Source organism: Pygocentrus nattereri, chromosome 7 (assembly GCF_015220715.1).
Source record: "Pygocentrus nattereri isolate fPygNat1 chromosome 7, fPygNat1.pri, whole genome shotgun sequence".
Lineage (NCBI taxonomy): Eukaryota > Metazoa > Chordata > Actinopteri > Characiformes > Serrasalmidae > Pygocentrus > Pygocentrus nattereri.
The window spans coordinates 20,877,293-20,901,253 of record NC_051217.1 but is presented as its reverse complement, the minus strand read 5'-3'; the positions used below and the strand labels follow the sequence as shown (position 1 = coordinate 20,901,253).

Below are 23,961 nucleotides of genomic sequence, written 5' to 3'. Positions count from 1 at the left end.
AATGCAAGTTAGACATTATGATGTTCTGGACCTTCGCTTGAGGAAATGTTTTCTAACTGGACCTTATTGAATTGTAAGTAAATAACCCTGGTGTAGAAGAATACATAGAAAACATTGCACTTTAAATGCAAATGCTCTTTGTTGAACAGGCAGCAACGGAGAACCACCAGGATAGCAGGTGGGTCACTTCTAGCCATGCACTTTCTAGTGACAGTAAGTACTAACACTGCACCAACTGCCCCACAGCCCAGCACAGAACTGCACAAACAACAAATGTGCACATCATTAAGCTAACAAATGATGGCCACGTCTTCCACCCTGCCATGGCAGAAGAAGCCAGTATCATGACACTACAGCATTGCTAAGATTGCCATATTTAAATATATCAAACACAATTATTCTATTAAATAAAAATAGGCAAAAAATAAAAATACAATTTCTAAAAATCGTTAGGCCTTCTCTACAAGCCAAATTATACTTCAAACTACACGAGTTATTATTGAATAAAATAACCTCTTTTGTTGTGTATGTGTGTGCGATGGTCTGTATCTCAGCATGCAAAGCCCTCCTCTAATCGCCCGGCTGAAACTCATTGGGTGTGACATCAAAAAGAAGTGAAAAATTGGCGAGGCGTCACTTTGATGGCCTTGAGTAAGCACTTACTAAACTGTGCTGATTTGCATATTAATTGATACAAGTGTAGCGGAGGGTGGCAAAGCTGTCTGAACCCAGCAGAAAAACCCTGAAAATCCAGCCAGACTCTTCCACACGCCACATCCTGCAAACATTGCGCTCAAATATGACATTCTTCTCTGATGTGTTCATTACCACAGGCTGCGCGCCTTCAGCGTGGCGCTCAGCACCTGAAAAGAGCAAAGGGCTTCCAACCTGTTTCAAACACAGAGGAAGAACATCACTCAGAAACCCGTCACCCAACTTCTACATAACCACAGGCAACTGTCAGCCGAATCAACATCAGGATCCTCATACACAGCACTTTTCAGCTTTCGGAAACTAAAACATCTACGGTAGAGAGTAATAACTGATGGATTCCTTTGGTTCCATAAACTGAAAGTAAAACAACTGCATTGTTCAGTTTTATAACATTGTAGTGTTTCATACAGATAAGAAAACAGTTAAAACATGCATCAGCCTGAACGCTGATGTGGTCAGTCATGATGTGGTCTGTGTGGCACATAAGAAAACATCAACAACAATAAGGTGATGGGGGGGGGGTAATTTAGATTTTTTGCCAAACTAATCCTGTAACACCTACAGTAACTGTATCTGTAACCCGATAGACCTGAATGTGGGTCCATTAGCAAATGTGTAATAGTTACTGAATTATACACTGATCTCATAGTAGTTACTGAATAATTCACAGTAGTAGCTAAATAATTCATAGTATTTACTGCAGAATTCATAGTAGATACTGAAAAATTCAATGTAGATACTGAATACTTCATAGTAAATACTGAATAATTCAATGTAGATACTGAATAATTCAATATAGATACTGAATAATTCAATGTTGATACTGAATAATTCATAGTATTTACTGCAGAATTCATAGTAGATACTGAAAAATTCAATGTAGATACTGAATACTTCATAGTAAATACTGAATAATTCAATGTAGATACTGAATAATTTAATGTAGATACTGAATAATTCATAGTAAATACAGAATAATTCAATGTAGATGCTGAATACTTCATAGTAAATACTGAATAATTCAATGTAGATACTGAATAATTCAATGTAGATACTGAATAATTCAATATAGATACTGAATAATTCAATGTTGATACTGAATAATTCATAGTAGACACTGAATTATTCATAGTAGATACTGAATAATTTATAGTCATTACAGAAAAAAAGCAGTCATAATGAATAATCATAGAATCATTTACAGTACATAGCTCTGCCCCTGTGTGTGTGGGCGTGTCAGGCTCACCTGTGCGTACCCAGTGTCCTGTGTGTGCGGTGTGTGTGACGGTGTAGCAGCAGCGATGGCAGCCCTGCTGGAGCTCGGCCCAGCTGATACTGACCGCAGAGTCCTGCTCCACAGCTGCACTCGGCCGCTCAAACAGAGAGATCAGCGCAGACCTGAAACACACACCACTCACCTCAAACACACACGCACACACACACCATACTGTAACACCAGCAAGCTCAATGATCAACAGTGTGAAGGCACTGAAAATGGGTTATTTTATTTGTTCTTCACAGAAAATGATCAAAGGCCAAGAATGCAAGGCTCAAATGATAATAAATTGCATCATTTTTTCTTTTGGTAAACATTGAAAATGGGTCCCACAGACCTGAACACCACACAAGGATTAAACAGGGAAAAAAACGGTTGATAAAAGACCTCGGCTTTAAAACATCCTCGGCATAGCACTGCACCAAATAGCTTTAGTATTAGTTTTACCATTAGCTCATCTGAAGAAGCAGTCTCAATCACTCAACACCTCCTCATGATGCACGACAACCTGCAGCTTAAAAATTTGCTCTTTTTCATCAATCGTGTTGGTTTAAACTGACTTACATTCATTTTTTCTCATTTCTCAGATTTTGATATACACACATTTTGTCCTTGCCATAGTGCTTAATACCCAAAATTAACCACCTGCTGCCACCGTTCTGATCTCTTACATCAAGGCACTATACTGATCTGTGTTTTTCACCCACATATTCATTCACAGTTTGTGTTTTTGCCACGCTTCTTCAGAGTGCATAAACGTACAAACAGATCTGGCACGCTTTAGCATTTAGCTTGATTGGTATTATATGATATCAGGGAAATTTGGGATTTTGAGTGATTATTTGTAGCTGAAACTCAATGTGTGTGATATAATTCTCTAAAAGGCTGATGCTATGTGTGGGATGCTCTCCGTTTTAGGATTTTTTAGGATGTTAAAACACAACCAGCCCCATCTAACTATCCTCCAGGGAGCTGGATATGACAGCCTTCAAACCTGGGGTCTGAATCTCTGTAAATCAGTGGAGAAAATGCAAATCAACTGAAAACTCTACCAGACGGTAGAGTTTCAGGCCATTTTCCAGCACTGCCAAACTGTCCCGTGTACTCCTCAGAGATTTAGTTACAGGCCCTCAAACTATTTGGAAACTCAAAACTTGAGCAGGAGAGTCTGGATGGATGCCAAATTTTGCACTGAGGTAGGGCTGATGGTTTATTTCCAACAACCCAAGTCTAGCGGTTATGGCCACTGGGGGACCTGAGATATGGAGGCTCAAACTCAGATAGAGAGGCCAAATATGTTTGGAACCCAGTCAGCAGGTGAGGGAAGCTCTAAACTTTCGAGTAAATAAGCCCTCTCCCTACCATCTGACCCCCAGAGAATTGGGCATACAGGGCTGCAATCCTTGAAGTTTGTGGCTCCTGGCTTGACAAGGGAAGGCTGTACCAACTTCAAAGGTATCAGAGAGGGCCTCAGACAACTTTCTAAGCCCCACAGAACCAGAAATGCAGGCCCAGACTTTAGAGCCACATCTCCCAGAGTGGAAAAGACTACTGGCACCAAAGTCTTCCTGGTAAGGGGTGCTGAGGGGCTCTTCCAAAACACCAATTTTTGGACTCATATGACCTTCCAATGGCTGCGGGCCTCCAGCTTGATAAGGTGTCTGGTTGGTACTATTGACAAACAAACAGGCTAGAAAAGGCTAATAACATTAATGACAGAACATGTCTTGCTATGTAAGTTCTTAGATGTATAACTGTCTATCTGTAACTGAGACAGGTAAGAATGGCGGTCACTCACCTGTCCCCCTACATCCCCAAAGCTAAGCACAGCCTGCTCTGGACGTTGGGGATGATGCCAGTAGTGGAGGCTGATGGGAGTGTAATGCAGGCCATGGAGCTTATACTGCAGACTGAGCTCCTGCTTAGAGAGCAGGTCATAGAAACAGATCTCCTTACTGGTGAAGGAACAGGCAATCTGGAGGAGGGACAGGAAGAGAAGGGACTGACCAGTCAGTATCCAAATATAGTAAATGGCAGGGGTCTTTAATTAAAATTCAATAAGGTCCAGTTAGAGAAAAGTTCCTCTAGCGAAGGTTCAGAACATCATAATGTCTAACTTGTATTATGATTCAGTGCCATTTACTGTTTACTGAAGTAGCCTAGTAGGAACATCAACATCTTATACAGTCAACAACTAAATGTTAAATCAAATAATGTCCAATTCAGTGATATTTCAACAACATTTATTGTGAGTTTTCTCTTTTAGATCACACCATGTGAAATAACTTCCCTTTTGACTTGACTCACTTTCTTCTCTGACTGCTGTTTCTCTACTCGTCCCTCCCTTGAGTGTGCACCACTCACTCGAGTCTCAGTGCTCATCGTAATGCACAGATCTGATTGGCTGAGTAGCGTCATGTGTGATATTTACAACGCATGCAATTGGTCTGTGGGTCTCCAGGACGCTTAACCAGTACCGTAATGACTAAAAATGATATGCCAATCAAAACAGAACCACCCCATCGAAATTAAATAATTTTCCTTAATTTATCGGTTATAGATCCAGGTCCACATGGGACAGCATCTGGATCCGGACTCTGACCGCGGTCTGCCTATTAGTGACCTCTATTATATGGTATTACTCGTTTACAGGGCATACATTCAGCAGACTGGAGCAAATACTGATTTATAATAACAAAAATTATTGAAAACACTGAACAAAAAAGTCTGCAATCCCTCCACTGGAAACCCCCTTCCTTTTTACCTCAAAATCAAACACAAAGAGCGAAAAACACCTCATTAAACATATTAGCTCATGGCTAGTGTGTGAACTTGTGGCTAGCACATTAGTTTGCGATTAATAAATAACTTGTGCCTAGCATGTGAGCTCAAGGCCTACCATATTCATTCTTGTTTAAGATGTCTGCTCATGAGTAATGCAATAGCTTGTGGTTAGCATGTTAGTTTAGGCTTTCCCAATTAGCATGTTTGTGCATATTAGCTTGTGGCTGCTACCCAGATGACTGTACGCCACTGGTCCACCTTCGGACCGCCCAGGTTATTGTCCTGCATGCAAGGTCTAACTAGCTTTTAATCTCCTCAATTCTATTTTGAATTCACATAGCCTAGTATGTTTGGAAAATAAACTAAGACAAATATTTAAAACAACTGAGAGAAATAAATGAACAACTAGGCTTGATAGAAAAAGATTTTGTTGAAAATGTTGCTGACACAGTGCAAGACTGGATACAGCTGTATAATTGGCTTTATTTATGGTGTTGCTGTTAAAATGATTTACTAAACTAATTTATAAAAAATAAAATGAAGGAAAAATTTGTACATTGGACTGTGAGCATCATGAGCGCTGAAAAGAGGCATTTTGGCTAATGTTTAATCACCAGTGGGCCGCCTGGAAAACCAGCAAAAAAGCAAAAAACCAGTAGGCCACCAGCTTTGCTGTCAGCGGAGCAACAGTGACCTGCTATCCTCTTGCTATCTGGGCCATTACCCTACTAGAAAACCAGCAAACCCAGCATATGTTTTGTTTTGGATGCTGGTATATTGGTCAACCATTATGACCATGCTGGGTGACCAGCACCAGACCAGCCTAAACCAGCTTAGCATGGAATTAGCTCAGGGGTAACGGATGAGCTCTTGATTAGCATGTAAGCTCATGTCTAATGTATTAGCTTGTGGGCTAGGTCAGGTCTAAGGTTTTAGCTTGTGTCTAGAGTAATAATAAAAATAAATAATACATTTTTTTGTTGTTATATTAAAGTATAGTGTTCCATTTTTGTGCCGCCAGTCTGAACGGATCAGGCACAACTTCAGATTTTTTACATTGTTGAATGTTCTAATAAACTGAAAATGGAAATACTATATAATTATATTTATAATTAAATCAACATTACGGTACATTTTAGGCACTCCTTATATTTGGTGTATTAAAAAAAATCATTGCATAGAGTTACGAATTTTGTGAATCGGCCCACTTGTAGCAACATTTTGCTGGTGTACAAATTGTAAGTAACAACAAATGCACTACAGTTTGTAACATCTGCATGGATGATTTACCCAAACTGGTTCAAAGTGAGAGCTAAAAACACATTTTAGCTGAGTTGAACTTAACTGAGTTTGAGACTAGATCATTTTGCCTTGAACGACTCTAGACCTTAATTACACCTGTTTTATTAAAACACATCTACCGAAACAGTCAGAACTTTACCCAAACCTTACCAAATGTTTCAGTAGTGTCTGTTCCCGTGACAATTTTAGCTCATTTAACATCAAAAACGCAGCCAGTACACCTTTGAACAGCAGTTCACACATAAAAAAAACACATTTTCCAGTAAAATGCAAAAAAGTCACTTAATTACAGAAGTTCTGTGTTTCAGTAGTGACAATTCTTCAGATTTTCAGTCTTTGGGACACATTTACTTCCAAACTCTAACACCATGTGGCCAGAATCACTTCCTGCTCTAAACTGGAGGGGCTTACTAAAATAAGGCTCCGCCCACAGACTAAAACTGTGTTTCTGTAGTGATATAAAATTATTACTTTTATTACATTACATTTAGCAGACGCTTTTATCCAAAGTGACTTACAAATAATAAAACCACGGGACAGCACTGTTTAGAGGTGTTTTTTTTTAATTGAAAAAATTTAACTCATGATAAATCTACATCCTTCCACTTTGAAAGCATTCAAAACATTGAAAAACATAGAAAAAATTGTAGGTATCATTTTCGCAGGTGTAAATTTCTGGGTTATAGTTTGGGACAGACACCTCACAACATATAATACCCTATAAATTATCATTTTGTATATATTTAGCTTTTTAGAATCTCGATTAATGCCCTGAGTTTCAAGAGGTAAATATCTTATACTTCATTGTTTATTTGAACAGTTTTTTTACTGTGAGAGTGCAGTTTGAACTAATTCAACTAATAAAACGGTCCACATAGGCTTGATCTGAACGACTAATGCCAGATTACCTTGTGCACATTGGGCAGCACGACCATGCCCGTTACCCAGAGGTCTTTTGGTTTGACTGAGTCATTGCTGAGACGGTGGTTCCGGAGCAGTGTGAGGTTCTTCTCATCCCACACAGCCAGTGTGCCCTCTTTACTCACACTGAGGTAACGTCCGCTGGTGGGCAGGTGGGTGATGCTGTGTATGGTGTCTCTGTGGGGTGTGGGCAGCGTGCGGGCGGGTCTCCAGCGGGGCACGGCTGCCGCCTTGGCGTGCTCCTCCTTATTGGACAGGCCCAGCAGGAGGAACGTGGCCAATCGCTCCCAGTCCACCCAGCCTTCTCTGGACACGTCCACACTGTCAAACAAGTGGCTGTACTCTTCCTGAGAGCCACGGCCAATCACAGAGCAGCACCGCTCCACAAACTCTGCGCGCTGCATGGACATCGGCAGAACAGAGCTGCCAGACATCTGCAGATGGAAATAACATCAGGAAAGGTCAAAAGGTCAGTTCTCTCAGGAAAACCCAGACGTGAGTAGGGTAGTCTAAACCCAAACTCAAGTAAAGTGCTTTCCTAAACAAACAACTTGAGTAGAAGTACAAAAGTATTGGATCAAAAAACTACTTAAGTACTGAGTAACTTAGAGAACTACAGTGAAAGTTCCAGCACCATCAGCTCTGGACCTGAAGTTTGTTCAGCTCTATTTTTCTCTTTTGGTCTAAAGTAAAATACTAAAAAGTCAGAGACGTGACCAATCACAAAGCAGTATAGGAGGTCGGCACCAAAACAGAATGAAATTAAACGCAAAAAAGAATTAGTAACTAAATATTGAATGGCTAAAAGGCAGTATCAATGAGTAAAAGGCAGATTCCTATAATCACTAATATACTTGAGTAGAAGTAAAAGTAATATGATTTAAAATACTCAGGAGAAGCACATCAGTATTTTACCAAAGTACATGTACTTGAGTAAATGTAACTAGTTCCAGCCTCTGACTCCAGCGTCAGAAGAGCAGCACTGATATGAAACGTGACAAAATGAACTGCAAAATAAAGTAGACATGGATCGAAAATAAGAGTATGAATTAGTATGAAATCTCAGCTTCATGATTTAATTTGCCTCTTTCTGTGCGTCGCTATTTTACGCTGAATTTTGCTTGAATTATTAATCCCCATCCATTCTCATATTTTATTTTCACTTTCTTCCGACAATATTAAATGGCTTTTACTTTAATGTTGTGATGAATTTATTTTGTGGTTAAATCGAAATCTTGTTTGATTTGAACATTCCTTTATTGTGAAGCAGTTTGAGCTACTTTTTTTGGATAAAAAGTGATTTTCAAGTACAATTATTAACAATAATGCACGCTCATGAAAGATGCTCTCTCTCTCTCTCTCTCTCTCTCTCTCTCTCTCTCTCTCTCTCTCCCATCTCTTCCTCCCCTCTCTCTCTCTATCTCTCTCACCAGGAACAAACTCTGCATCTTCATAAAGTCCTCCATGCTCAGACGGCTCTCCAGCAGCTCCGCCTTCACCTCTGTCGCCATAGTTACACCTCACAGCAGCTGTCAGTCAAGAACCTAAGAGACGGCTGTGGGGTCCTCTGGGGAGACACAGAGGGAAAACTTCTCTCACACTGCAGCCCAGAACTGAGAGACGCCACAGCTGTGATTACACAGTAAAGATATTTAACGCAGCAGCACTCAGAGACGACAAATGCAGCTGTATGCAAAAGTTATGGCACCCCTGGCCAAATTACATATACTTGCTATTTACTTGATAAATACTACAAAAAAAACTGCACAGGCAAAAAGGTGTGTTTTTTTTTATTTATTCAGTCAACAAACAGCAACTGTGAATTAAAACATACAGAAGTGTGTTCTCTGCAGAGGATGTGTCCACTTAATCAAACGTAGAAATCAATAACATGCCGTTCAGCCAGAGGTGCCCAAACTTTTAAATATGACTGCATATATCAACATATCTCTGCTGTCAGAACTAAACCTTGTGACACCATCTTCAAAATGGTGTCACTGCTGTGTGTGATCCACTCGTACCAGCGCAACACACACTAACACACTATCACCACGTCACTGTTACTGCAGTGCTGAGAATGATCCACCGCCCAAATAGTACCTGCACTGTGAGGGCCCATAGGGGTCCTGACCACTGAAGAACAGGGTAAAAGGTAAAAGTATCAAGGAGGTGGTCATAGTGTTGAGCCTGATTGGTGATGTGATGGTCAGTCCTGAGTTTCTGTTGGTCAGTTTCACACAGAATGTAGATGGACAAAGAAATACACCAGTTCCACATAGTGAGAGGCAGGTGACATGTATCTCAGCCCCTCTTCATAGGTTCATAACTCCAGATGTGAGTCACGTATGATGATGTGATAAGATGGAATGGAAAGGGCGACTACAGATTCAGGAAATGTCTAAACCGTATTTCTGCACTGGATCATCACAAAGACACAGACACAGATATAGAAACATTGAATTTGGTGTGTGGGCACATTCATGGACCCCAGAAGCTTAAAGATCTAAAATGTAGAGGAAAAAAATCAGTCACACAAAGAAAATGGTCAATATGACAACAAGCGGCTCTACTGGAGATATTGTGCTAAGTGTTTTTAGAAATCTCCCAGGCCTGGTTTGAAGACCAGTTTCAGTTCTGCCCATGTTGAAAATTAAAACGTATGTTATGTCACAGATGCACATGCACAGAACATTCTTAAACTTTCTGACTAGAAAAGTAATCTGATACATTTACACAGCTGTTATTCTTCCATTTAACAGATTATTTACAGGATTACCCACCTCATTCAATCAGATAAAAATTGCCTCAATCAGCTAGTCAATCCCAATTGAGGTGTTTACATGTATGCATTCTATTCCGATTGAGCTATTAGTCAGATTATTAACAGATTATCATGCTGCATGTAAACATGGCTACCAATCAACAAGCCTTAGACATTACATAAACAAGACAGACTGGTTCCACAGTGCAGAAGGCACTGGACAGGACTGCCCACTGTCACCATACCTGTTCTACTTGTATGCTGAACATATAAGAGAAGCAGGACTGGAGGAAGATGATTTCACATTCAGGAGGAAGAAACATTAATAACCTTCGATATGCAGATCACATGGTACTTATAGTGGAAAGCCAGGAAGACTTGAAGGCCTTCAGTCTATAAGTCTAGGCTAAAAACCTACTTGTTTAGTCTAGCCTTTGGTAATTAGTTTTTTTTCTGTTAGATAACTCACTCAGGTTTGTTGACAGTAGAGTGGGGGGACAGTGACATCTCAGGGAGCCTCATGTTTGTTACCTTCTGATTCTCCCTTTTGCAGATACTGTAAACTGTAATCACTCACTCTTCACAACTGTCTGTGAGTTTCTTGCTGAGTTGAACAGCTGCCCATCCTCTGGGTCTGATGTTGTTGCTTCATCTACTCACTGCTCACCAGCCTTCTGGACCAGTCTGACCACCAGGGACCTTCTCACTGTACAACGTTGTGCAAATCTCACCTGCCAGAACGGACACTCCTGATGATGCTGCTGCATTTTGTAATCATAGAAGTTGCTTCTCCTGCCTTAGTATAAGTGTCTTATACTAATGGTCAAATCTCATTCTCTGCTGTTACTGTTTTCTATCTGGTGTCAATCAGAGGAAGATGGTTTCCCCTTTTGAGTCTTGGTTCCTCTCAAGGTTTCTTCCTCTTGCTCTTAGGGAGTGGTGGGTAGCAGTGTTGCCTCACAGCAAGAAGGACCAGGGTCCTTTCTGTGTGGAGTTTACATGTTCTCCCTGTGTCTGTATGGGTTTCCTCCCAAGTCCAACGACATAAGGTCAGGCTAACTGGACATGGTAAATTGCCCATAGGTGTGAGTGAATTTGTCTGTCTGTCTACCCTGTGATGGACTGGCAGCCTTTCCAGGGTGTATCCTCCTTCCACCCAGTGACTGCTAGGATAGGCTCCAGCACCCCCATGACCCAGAAGGAGAAGTGACTTAGATGTGTGTGTGTTTCTGTGTGCAACACTCACAGGGGCTTTTTTTTCTGTAAAGCCACTTTGCGACAAAGCCTGTTGTAAGAAGTGCTTTATGAATAAACTTTGACTTGACCTCAATGTGAAAAAGTGTTGTAAAAAAGGGTTATAAAAAAAGTAATAAGGCAAAGGGTTATTTAAATGTTCATGGTTCTATAATTGACTAAAGAAACCTTAAAGAACAATCTTTTCTAAGTTTGTAGAGTTTGTCCACCTTAGCTACAGTAACAGCCTCTACTGTTCTGGGAAGGCTTTACACTAGATGTTGGATTATTGCCATGAGGGTTTGAGTGAACATTAGCGAGGTCATGTATTTTTGTATGAATCTCCAACCCATGACAAAAGTATTGGATGGGGCTCCATCACAAATTGGTGCTCAGCAGAAGCTTGAAAAGATCTTCAGATGTGAAGATGTGTCTATATAAAGAGAACTGTCCAGGCTGTGCTCTTTTCTGGTTCTTTATGTTTGTGAAAGCTGGAGAGGAAAAACATTGCTGCCTTTGAAAACAACTTCTGAGAGAACCTTGAACAGCAAGGAAATGGATTCTGAATCAAGTCAAGCCCCACCAACCACATAACCAACCTGGAGCTCTGTTCATTGGAAATGAAAGTTATGCCTGGAAGATTTGAAGGTAAAAGAATAGCAACAAGACTGAAGGAGACATCCAAAAGAATCATAAACCAGACATTAAGAAGCCTGATGAGCCAAATAGAAGGCAGAACATTCTGGGGAAACACTGTGCATATGGTCGCCAGGAGCCAGAACCAGTTTGATGGCACTTAACAACAGCGACAACAATAATAACTAGAAACTGGCATTTCCTGAAGGAAAGGCAGAATGGTTACGCAGCTTAAATGGTTCCCACTTTCTGCTAGGTTGTGGCTAGGCAGTTACTGTGGTATCCCAGGTTGTTGCTAGATAGTTGTTATGGCATCCCATGCAGTTGTTAAATTGCTGATAGGCAGTTGCCATAGAGTACAGGGTTTAATTTAGTTGCGCACAGGGAGTTGTCAGGTGTTAGCTACATGTTGTAGAAAATGAATGGGAGTCTATGTGAGAAACAAGGGATGAAAAAATGACACACAGAGGAGTGCAGGTCAGTGTGGCTGTGGATTACAGCTTAGGGACCTGCCCACAGTTAGTACATGTATTTTGGTTGGACAAAGGGAATAATAGGTGGGAATGAATGGGACTGAAAAAAAGACACTTTGGTGTCCCTAGCATTTACAAATATATTACACAACAATTACACCTTCTTGACAGTTGTGGGCCAAAGGAGTCGTGTCACTGGTGGTACTACATTATAAAAAGCCCACTGTGTCTTTTCAGTTATTAGAAATTTTTTAGCTCATGATTTCATATGAAGCTTTTAGCTAAGGTCCGTGGTGTGACTGACTTTATTAATTGAGAAAAATAAAATACAAGGGGTTTAAATTACATATTTTAGTGGATATTCATGATTGGTATCATGTGATTTGATGCTCTGTAGCCGTTTTGTAAAATGCATTTTTCATTTAAAAATTGTGTTACCTTTATTATGTGCAACACCACTGAGGATGAGTAACACCAATGAAACAGAAAAGTGGACGTCTCTGGAGAATGACCCAGATGCTAATGGGTGGAGTGCCTTGAGAGCATCAAACAGTCTGAGACATAATCACGAGTAAGCAAGCAAATGATTGATCACACAACAGTAAACAACAACAAACAAACGACAGTCCAAATATGATTGTGAACAAAAGTGTGACAATCACATTTAATTGAGAAACTTCAAATGTGCAACCTTAGATGCTCCTCTCAGGTACAGCTATACAGCATTTTCATCACTTTCGACCAATCAGAACAGATTTGGTCTCTCATCTTCATACTAAATTCAGTTATTGGAACTGAAAGGGTTAATCTGCAATGTTAGACTCCGTGTATGTGCAGCAAGTCCAAAACAAGAGGGGAGAAAGAGGGAGAGAGAGAGAAGGAGAGGGAGAGGGAGAGGGAGAGGGAGAGAGAGAGAGAGAGAGAGAGAGAGAGAGAGAGAGAGAGAGAGAGAGAGAGAGAGAGACAGAGAGAGAGAGAGAGAGAAACAGAGAGAAACAGAGCAAGGGAGAGCGAGAGAGCAAGAGAGCGAGAGAGAAGAAACCAGCAGAGGAGCAGAAAACAGAAGAGCCATAAGACCACAGTTAAAACCTACCCATCAGCATTTGTGTAAGGCAGGTCCAAAACTGCTCAGGGTCTTCAAAGCTTCATGTGATGAGTTTCTGTGAAGTTCTTCCTTTTATTCTTTAAAAAAATAAAATAAAAAATCAAGTTCAAGTGCTGGCCAGGTGGGACTACTTTAAACTCTTGAGAGAGAGGGAGCGCGAAAGAGAGAGAGAGCGAGAAAGAGAGAAAGAGAGAGAGCGAGAGAGAGAAAGAGAGAGAGCGAGAGAGAGCGAAAGAGAGCGAGCGAGTGCGAGCAAATACAGGGAAAGAGCAAGAGAGAGAGGAGAGAGAGTGAACAGAGAGAGAGAGAGAGAACACAGGGATAGAGTACAGAGACAAAGAGTGAGAGCACAGTAGGGAGAAAGAAAGTGGAAAAAGTACAAAGAGAGCTAAACAGAGAGGGTGAGGCAGAGAGATGGAGAGAAAATGAAAATCCAGGGAGAGAAAGGAAAGAGATTTAAATAGAGCGAGAAAGTGAAAAAAGAGAGTGATTTAAAAAGAAAAGAGATGTTTCGGAGATTGGGAGAGAAAGAGAAAAAAGAGGGAAAGAGAAGTGAGTGTGTGAAAAGAGAGAATTGAAGAGAGAAAGGCGGAGTACAAAAAGAGACAGAGCAAGAGAGAAAGCAACAAAAAGAAGAGAGAAAGGCAACAGCGAGCAAGAGAGAAAGAAAAAGCACAATACAGAGAGAGCAAGAGAAAAGAGAAAGCAAGAGAGAGAGCAATAGTGAGAAAAAGAAAACTAGAGAGAAAAAGAAAACAATAGTGAGAAAGAGGCAGCAATAGAGGAGAGAGGAATAGAAAGAGAGAGAGCAATAGAGAGAAGAGAGAGGACTAGAAAGAGAGAGCAATAGAGAGAAGAGAGAGAGGAATAGAAAGAGAGAGAGCAATAGAGAGAAGAGAGAGAGGAATAGAAAGAGAGAGAGAGCAATAGAGAGAAGAAAGATGAATAGAAAGAGAGAGAGAGCAATAAAGAGAAGAGAGGAAAAGAAAGAGAGAGAGCAAAAGAGAAGAGAGAGGAATAGAAAGACAGAGAGAGCAACAGAGAGAACAAGAGAGAGGAAAAGAGAAAGAGCTCAATAGAGAGAGAAAAAGAAAGCTGAGAGAGTTGTGAGAGAAATGCTGAGTGACCACCAGCAAAGAACACAGACGCACATCGACACTTCTCTTTTATTATCCCCTCTTTTAAAGCCTCGGGTGTGTCTCCTGGCAACGGGTGAGTGAGACACGGCCGTGTTTGTGCGTCTGGCCCGTTCCTCCGTTCACAGATTGGACACAAGAGAAAAGCTCATCGAAGCCTGGGGCACTTTTCCCCCGACACACACACACACACACACACACACACACACACACACACAGCATTTTATTACAGTTTCCACACCGCTCTCAGCCCGGCCTCCCCTTCCACTCGCTCGGCCACTCCACAGGCCTTTAAAACAATAGTTGTTGAGGGATTTAGACCAAAGGCTTTATTCTCACACCTCCTGCTTCAGCCACAACAAACCCTGTCACCATGGGAACTGATTACTGCCCAATTCACTTCATGATGATGACGTCTCAACATTCAAGTGGGAAACCTACCTACACACCCAGTCTCTTAGGGTTGGGAAAAAAAATCAAATAAATAAACAAGAAAAGACATTTCAATAGCCTGCTGTGACAGGTCTAACCAGTCTGAGGGCATAGTGCGCTGTGAAAAAGTAAGTGCACCCCATGACTGGACCACTTTATCAGGAACACCTACCTCGTACCTACATTCATTGGCCATTTTATCGGAAGCACCCCAAATATACAGACCTGTGTACTCTCAGCAGCTGCCTATCTGTAAGGTGCAGCACCAGTCAAAGATTCAGAATCAACATTATCAAAAATTTCAAACAAGTCAGAGCTCACAAAACATTCAGGACTTTTGCTTTGAGTGACCCTAGACCTTAATTGTTTATTTTATAAAAAATAATTACTGAATTTTCTTTTGTCTCAAAACTCTACTTAAACTTTACCGAATGTTTCAGTAGTGACTGTTTCGGTGACAATTTCAGCTCGTTTTGAGCTCAAAAACACAGCCAGTATATGACTAACAAACACAGCTATACACAGCGGTCACACATAAAATCAGCTTATTTTTCATTAAAGCACAAAAAGTACTTAATGGCAGAACATCTGGTTTGGTATAATTCTAAAGATTTTTAGACTTTGGGTGACTTTTACTCCAAAGCAATGAGATCTAACTGCTCACCATGTGGCCATGAGGGACAGGGATTTGGTCTCACTTCCTGCTCTAAAACACAAGGGTGTGGCTAAAATAAGGCTCCGCCCAAATACAAACTTTTTGTGTTCTGGTAGTGACATGAAAACACAGGATAGCATGAAGTAATTTATATGTAAAGGTTAATCCCATGATGAATTTAAATCTTTCAACTGCACTTTAAAAAAATAAAAAATGTTTTGAAAGTAAACATTTAAAATAATAGCAAAAAAAAAGCATGTATAATTTTCATTGTGTTTAAACTGAGGGGCTTTTTACTCTCTCCATCAATGCCTTGGGATTAAATAGATCAGAATTTTTTTATTGTAAATATCTGATATGTCTAGGTGTTGAAGATTCTCGACAATTTTCTGTTAAATATGTTTTCTGATTTTTTCTTGACGTTGGAGAAAGAAAAAAGTGGACAGGGACAGTAGACAGTGAGCATATACAGGGCACATGTGTCTAATAAAGTGGACAGTGAGCGCATTCAGGGTAGGTGTTCCTAATAAAGCGGACAGTGAGCGTATACGAGGTAGGCGTTCCTAATAAAGCGGACAGTGAGCGTATACGAGGTAGGCGTTCCTAATAAAGCGGACAGTGAGCGTATACGGGGTAGGCGTTCCTAATAAAGCGGACAGTGAGCGTATACGAGGTAGGCGTTCCTAATAAAGCGGACAGTGAGCGTATACGGGGTAGGCGTTCCTAATAAAGCGGACAGTGAGCGTATACGGGGTAGGCGTTCCTAATAAAGCGGACAGTGAGCGTATACGGGGTAGATGTTCCTAATAAAGCGGACAGTGAGCGTATACGGGGTAGGTGTTCCTAATAAAGCGGACAGTGAGCGTATACGGGGTAGATGTTCCTAATAAAGTGGACAGTGAGCGTATACGGGGTAGATGTGTCTAATAAAGTGGACAGTGAGCGTATACGGGGTAGGTGTTCCTAATAAAGCAGACAGTGAGCGTATACGGGGTAGATGTGTCTAATAAAGCGGACAGTGAGCGTATACGGGGTAGGTGTTCCTAATAAAGCGGACAGTGAGCGTATACGGGGTAGATGTGTCTAATAAAGTGGACAGTGAGCGTATACGGGGTAGATGTGTCTAATAAAGCGGACAGTGAGCGTATATGGGGTAGATGTGTCTAATAAAGCGGACAGTGAGCGTATACGGGGTAGATGTTCCTAATAAAGTGGACAGTGAGCGTATACGGGGTAGATGTGTCTAATAAAGCGGACAGTGAGCGTATATGGGGTAGATGTGTCTAATAAAGCGGACAGTGAGCGTATACGGGGTAGATGTTCCTAATAAAGTGGACAGTGAGCGTATACGGGGTAGATGTGTCTAATAAAGTGGACAGTGAGCGTATACGGGGTAGGTGTTCCTAATAAAGCGGACAGTGAGCGTATACAGGGTAGATGTGTCTAATAAAGCGGACAGTGAGCGTATACGGGGTAGGTGTTCCTAATAAAGCGGACAGTGAGCGTATACGGGGTAGATGTGTCTAATAAAGTGGACAGTGAGCGTATACGGGGTAGATGTGTCTAATAAAGCGGACAGTGAGCGTATACGGGGTAGGTGTTCCTAATAAAGCGGACAGTGAGCGTATACGAGGTAGATGTGTCTAATAAAGCGGACAGTGAGCGTATACGGGGTAGATGTGTCTAATAAAGCGGACAGTGAGCGTATACGGGGTAGATGTGTCTAATAAAGGGGACAGTGAGCGTATACGGGGTAGGTGTTCCTAATAAAGCGGACAGTGAGCGTATACGGGGTAGATGTGTCTAATAAAGTGGACAGTGAGCGTATACGGGGTAGATGTGTCTAATAAAGTGGACAGTGAGCGTATACGGGGTAGGTGTTCCTAATAAAGCGGACAGTGAGCGTATACGGGGTAGATGTGTCTAATAAAGCGGAAAGTGAGTGTATACGGGGTAGATGTGTCTAATAAAGTGGACAGTGAGCGTATACGGGGTAGGTGTTCCTAATAAAGCGGACAGTGAGCGTATACGGGGTAGGCGTTCCTAATAAAGCGGACAGTGAGCGTATACGGGGTAGGTGTTCCTAATAAAGCGGACAGTGAGCGTATACGGGGTAGGTGTTCCTAATAAAGCGGACAGTGAGCGTATACGGGGTAGATGTGTCTAATAAAGCGGACAGTGAGCGTATACAGGGTAGATGTGTCTAATAAAGCGGACAGTGAGCGTATACGGGGTAGGTGTTCCTAATAAAGCGGACAGTGAGCGTATACGGGGTAGATGTGTCTAATAAAGTGGACAGTGAGCGTATACGGGGTAGATGTGTCTAATAAAGCGGACAGTGAGCGTATACGGGGTAGGTGTTCCTAATAAAGCAGACAGTGAGCGTATACGAGGTAGATGTGTCTAATAAAGCGGACAGTGAGCGTATACGGGGTAGATGTGTCTAATAAAGCGGACAGTGAGCGTATACGGGGTAGATGTGTCTAATAAAGGGGACAGTGAGCGTATACGGGGTAGGTGTTCCTAATAAAGCGGACAGTGAGCGTATACGGGGTAGATGTGTCTAATAAAGTGGACAGTGAGCGTATACGGGGTAGATGTGTCTAATAAAGTGGACAGTGAGCGTATACGGGGTAGGTGTTCCTAATAAAGCGGACAGTGAGCGTATACGGGGTAGATGTGTCTAATAAAGCGGAAAGTGAGTGTATACGGGGTAGATGTGTCTAATAAAGTGGACAGTGAGCGTATACGGGGTAGGTGTTCCTAATAAAGCGGACAGTGAGCGTATACGGGGTAGGCGTTCCTAATAAAGCGGACAGTGAGCGTATACGGGGTAGGTGTTCCTAATAAAGCGGACAGTGAGCGTATACGGGGTAGGTGTTCCTAATAAAGCGGACAGTGAGCGTATACGGGGTAGATGTGTCTAATAAAGCGGACAGTGAGCGTATACGGGGTAGATGTGTCTAATAAAGCGGACAGTGAGCGTATACGGGGTAGATGTGTCTAATAAAGCGGACAGTGAGCGTATACGGGGTAGATGTGTCTAATAAAGCGGACAGTGAGCGTATACGGGGTAGATAGGCTTGGAAAGACAGTATTGTTGAATATAGAAGAGAAATTAATAAAGCCCGCTCAGAGTATCTGGCCTCTCAGATTGAGATTAATAAAAACAACCCTAGAGTTCTCTTTAGTGTTATTTCTAAACTGACTAAAAATCAGGCAGGTACTGATCCTCAGATTCCAGCAATCCACACTAGCAATGCTTTTATGGACTATTTTGATAATAAAATCGAAAATATTCGGGACAAAATTCAACAGATAAATAGCACATCTTGTCTGTCATCTGGTGTGGCTGATATAGAACAAAATCCAGCTACCGAAGTCAGGTTGGAAGTTTTTAACCCACTACATCATTTAGAACTGGAGAAAATTATCTCCTCATCAAACTGCACAACCTGTACACTTGATGCAGTTCCCACAAAACTATTAAAACAGGTATTACCAGACATAATTAAACCACTATTAACAATAGTAAACTCATCATTAAACCTGGGGTATGTTCCCAAAGCCTTTAAACTAGCAGTAATTAAACCTTTGATCAAGAAACCAAATCTTGATCCTAGTGTACTATCTAACTATAGACCTATTTCAAATTTACCATTTATTTCTAAGATTTTAGAAAAGGCCGTGGCCCAACAACTTGGCTCTTATCTGCAAAGAAACCAGATCTATGAAAAATTCCAATCTGGATTTAGGCCTCATCATAGCACTGAGACAGCTCTAGTTAAGATAACAAATGATCTGCTTCTTGCCGCTGACCAAGGCTGCGTTTCTTTACTGGTACTTCTTGATCTGAGCGCAGCTTTTGATACAATAGATCATAATATCCTCCTAGAAAGATTAGAGAAAATGGTCGGTATAACTGGAACTGCCTTATCATGGTTCAAATCATACTTGACCGATCGTTTTCAGTTTGTGAGGGTAAATAATATACCCTCCAATTATACAAAGGTTAGATACGGAGTTCCACAAGGCTCTATCTTAGGACCGTTATTATTTACGTTATACATGCTCCCCCTGGGCAAAGTTATTAGAAAACATAATGTTAATTTTCATTGTTATGCAGACGACACGCAGCTCTTCATATCAGCCAAACCTGATGACAAACAGAGAATAAAGAAAATGGAGGATTGCGTAAAAGATGTGAAATCATGGATGTCACACAACTTTCTTCTATTAAATAGTGATAAAACAGAAGTTCTTCTATTAGGCCATACAGCTGCTAGAAATAAATTATCACACCTAATGTTGAATCTGGCCGACTTCTCAGTCACACCTGGTTCAACAGCTAAAAATCTTGGCGTTATCATAGATTCAGATCTAGCATTTGATAAACACATATCTAACGTTACTAAAACAGCTTTTCTACATCTCCGTAACATCGCCAAGCTAAGAAATGCTTTATCCTTACATGACGCAGAAAAATTAGTACATGCCTTCATTACGTCAAGGCTAGACTACTGTAATGCGCTACTGTCAGGATGTTCTAGCAGTAACTTAAATAAACTTCAGCTAGTTCAAAATGCTGCAGCCAGGGTCCTTACTAAAACTAGAAAATTTGACCATATTAGTCCAGTCCTATCAGCTCTTCACTGGCTTCCAGTCAAATTCCGCATAGACTATAAAATTCTCCTGTTAACGTATAAAGCCCTACATGGGCTCGCTCCTGAGTATCTGAGAGACCTTATCTCCTATTATGAACCACCACGATTACTTAGATCACAGGGTGCTGGCTTCCTAGTAGTTCCCAAAATTCAGAGAAGCTCTGCAAGAGGAAGAGCTTTCTCTTATAAAGCGCCCCAACTCTGGAATAATCTCCCCGATAATGTTCGGGACTCAGACACAGTCTCAATCTTTAAGTCTAGACTAAAAACTTACTTGTTTAGTTTAGCTTTTGGTAGTTAATGTTAATTCCCTTTAGATAAGGCTGCAGATCCAGGGGTTCATGGACATAGTGAATTGTGGGTAAACTGAGATGCTGGTGCTGCTGTCACTCACTACATGCAGTCACTCAGGTTTGTGGACGGTGGAGTGGGTGAATGCCAGTGTCTCAGGGAGCCTCCGTGTCTATGTTACCTTCTGGCTCTCTCCCTTTAGTTAGGCTGTCATATTCAGACCTGCCGGAGTCATTAGTCACACTCTGATAATTTTTTACATTTTCTGTTCTTCATAAATACAGTCTAAACTAATTCCTAAATCTTTCCTTCCTCCGAGTTACTGACTGTCCACCGGTCCGGCCCAATACTGATGGATGTCCCACCCTCAAGTCCCCCTGTCCCCCTGATTGACCAGACTGATGGAAGTTTCTGGAACGCAGCTTCTCCACTACAGATCACATCCAAATCTATATGAACTCTAATTGTTTCCACTGTTGATTATACACACCTGAATATATTAGAACTGCGTGGATGTAAAATTGACTTTTCAATGTTTAACTTATAAGTTGTCTGACCAGTGGTAGGATGGTCCCCCCTTTAGATGTGAGTCTTGGTCCTCCCGAGGTTTCTTCCTCCTCCAGCTCTGAGGGAGTTTTTCCTTGCCTCAGCGCTCACGGGGGTTCTGTATATTCTGTATATTATGTTCAGTGTTTTGTCTGATTCTCTGTGCTGTGATTCCCATTTTTGTAAAGCTGCTTTGTGACAACATCAGTTGTAAAAAGCGCTATATAAATAAATTTGATTTGATTTGATTTAGATGTGTCTAATAAAGTGGAAAGTGAGCGTATACGGGGTAGATGTGTCTAATAAAGTGGACAGCAAGTGTACACACACCTCACGTTCATCTCTGAAGACTGAAATACAGAAATAAGCTCATATTAATTTTCCACTGCAGCTTCTGTTGGCTCCCTGCAGTAAAAGCCGTGCACAGCTTCACTCCCCTGACTCTAATCTCCATAAATAACTTCATCCCTCCACTGAGATCAGCGCTGCTGTACACTTATACTGTAAATACATTAATTTATGCACCAGACAGACAGACAGAGACAATAAACAAGCAGACAGACAAACAGAAAGACAAAAGGGATGGATGGACAGATGGATGGATGGATGGATGGATGGACGGATGGACAAGCATGCAGTCAATAAGCAAGAAGATAAAACCAGACCGACAGATGAAGAGACACAGATAGACAGAGAGATAAACAAAGACAGATAGACAATAAACAAGCAAATAAAAACAGACAGACAGATGAAGAGAGACAGATGAGACAAACAGACAGATAGATAGACAGACAGATAAACAAAGACAGATGGACAATAAACAAGCAGACAGAAAGTCAAATAGGCGGGCAGACAGAGAGATGGACACAGGTGAATAGACTGACAGACAGGCAGACATCATGGGAAATAACATATCACATGTCCAATCCACAGAACAGGCAGGTCATGATTGAGTGTGAAAAACAATTAAAGGCACACAGCATATGACAGTGTGTGAGTTACGCCCCCTAGACTTTGTATGGGTCTGAAAGGCCACATCACAAACTTCAGCAAACCGTTGACATGTTGGACGCTGATTGCAGTGGCCTTTCCACTCGTCGTCCATTGTGTCTTCTACTGATGACCCGCAACCACAGGCACCTGGGACTGCAATTGTTCCAGGATCGTTGCCAAAGGTATGATGACTGGCATTGTATTGGTTTTGGATAAGTCTCGCTTCAGCTTACTGCACCACTATGGGCGAATCAGTGTATGGAGGTACCGTAGTGTAGGGCCCACAGTGGAATGCATTCCAAAGAGTCCAACACCAGGTGTCATTGTTTGGGGTGCCATTGGGTTCCACTCCTGTTCAGAGCAGATGTGCCTAATAAAGTGGACAGTGAGCCACTGGGTGCAAACCCAAAGTGCCAGCGGGATCCACTCCTGTTCAAGCCTTTAAAGCAATGCCAGGACCTGGACTAGCTAGCATTACATTGCAGAGCCCGAGATGGCCCCATAATGTCATATTCCAATGGGGCGGTGTCCATGAACCGTGAGACAATTTATGCTACATGGTCAGGAAACCACCACATTCCCAAAGTATGCAGCCACCCCTTCTTATTATTGAGTTCAGGTGTTTCAGGCATACCCACTGTTAACATGTGTATAAAATCAAGCACATAGCCTTGCAGTCTCAGACAAACACTGACAGTACAGTGTTGCCCTGTGACTTTAACATTGCACTGTCATAAGTTGCCACCTCTCCACAAGTCAGATTGTCAAATTTCTGCCTTGCTAGATCTGCCCCGGACAACTGTATGTGCTATTATTGTGAAATGGAAGCTCTGCTACAAAGCGGGAGACCACGCAGACTCATCACAGTGAAGCTGCCAAGAGCTGAAGGGTGTAGTATGAATCCTCTGCTGCATCACTCAGTTCCAAACTGCCTCTGGAAGCTACATCAGTAACAGAACTGCACAACAGGAGCTTAATGAAATGGGTTTGCATGGCTGAGCAGCTGCACACAAGACTAAGATCACCATGTGCAATGCCAAGTGTCGGTTGGAAGGGTGTAAAGCGCCGCCATTGGAGTGATGAATCACGCTTCTCTATCTGGCAGTCTGATGGACGAGTCTGGGTCTGATGGATGCTGGTATAACGATACCTACCGGAAAGCATAGTGCTAACAGTAAAGTTTGGTGTAGGAGGGATAATGAGCTGGGGCTGTTTTTCAGGGTTTGGGGCCCTTAGTTCCAGTGATGTTGATGCTACAGCAAAGACATTTTACACCATCTGCTTCCAGTTTTGTGGCAGCAGTTTGGGGAAGAACCTTTCCCTCTTCCTGCATGACTGAGCCCCTGTGCACAATGCAGCTAAAAGAAAGTGATGGTTCGACAAGTTTGAGGAGAAGTGTTGAGGAACTCCGGTGGCTTGAACAGAGCCCTGACCACAACCCCACCGAACACCTTTGGGATGAACTGGAAGGCCGACTGTGAGCCAGGCCCCCTCGTCCACCATCAATGTCTGACCTCACAAATGCTGATTTGAATGGGCACAGATTCCCACAGACAGTCCAACGTCTTGGGGAAGATGTAGTGGAGGCCATTGTAGCTGCAAAAGGGGGCAACTCCATATTAATGTCAAGTTTTGGAATTTGGATGCACAATTTCATATATGTGCGCTGCATAGTTGTCCACATACTTTTGGTATGCAATAGGTATAATAATGAGCTTGGCCAGCAATGCAATCGAAGGTGACATAACACCTATCCATGGGATGTACTTACTTTCTCACAGCACCGAACCGTCCCCATGAGTGGATTTAGAATGAGCTCACTGCACCGTGTGGAGAGCAGAAGAGGGCTGAGATTTTTCATTTTCTCATGGTCCAGGGTTCCTCAGGGATAGTTGAGCAACCATGCCTGATTTCCTCCACATCGCTTAATGGCTCGAAATAATCAGAATTAGCTGATTGGAGCCTCCGTCAATGGAGACGGGGCTTTAAAATCAGGTCACAGCCATTTAATTAATATCCCTTTCAAAACACAGGCTTTT

The 23,961-nt window shown here is 41.9% G+C and overlaps 1 protein-coding gene across 2 annotated transcripts in view; it reads right to left on the bottom strand.

The window, feature by feature from the left end:
- LOC108443153 (WD repeat-containing protein 49) overlaps positions 1–13,679 on the bottom strand; it is an 89,123-nt gene extending 75,444 nt beyond the window's left edge. For both annotated transcript variants that reach the window (XM_017723605.2, XM_037539863.1), the window contains exons 1-5: positions 13,194–13,679; positions 8,428–8,564; positions 6,985–7,431; positions 3,789–3,965; positions 1,961–2,132 (exon numbers count right to left, since the gene is read on the bottom strand). In XM_017723605.2, coding sequence (XP_017579094.1) covers positions 1,961–2,132; positions 3,789–3,965; positions 6,985–7,431; positions 8,428–8,508 — 877 coding nt within the window. In that variant the 5' untranslated portion in view covers positions 8,509–8,564; positions 13,194–13,679. The remainder of the gene's footprint in view (positions 1–1,960; positions 2,133–3,788; positions 3,966–6,984; positions 7,432–8,427; positions 8,565–13,193) is intronic.
- Positions 13,680–23,961: the final 10,282 nt, after the last annotated feature.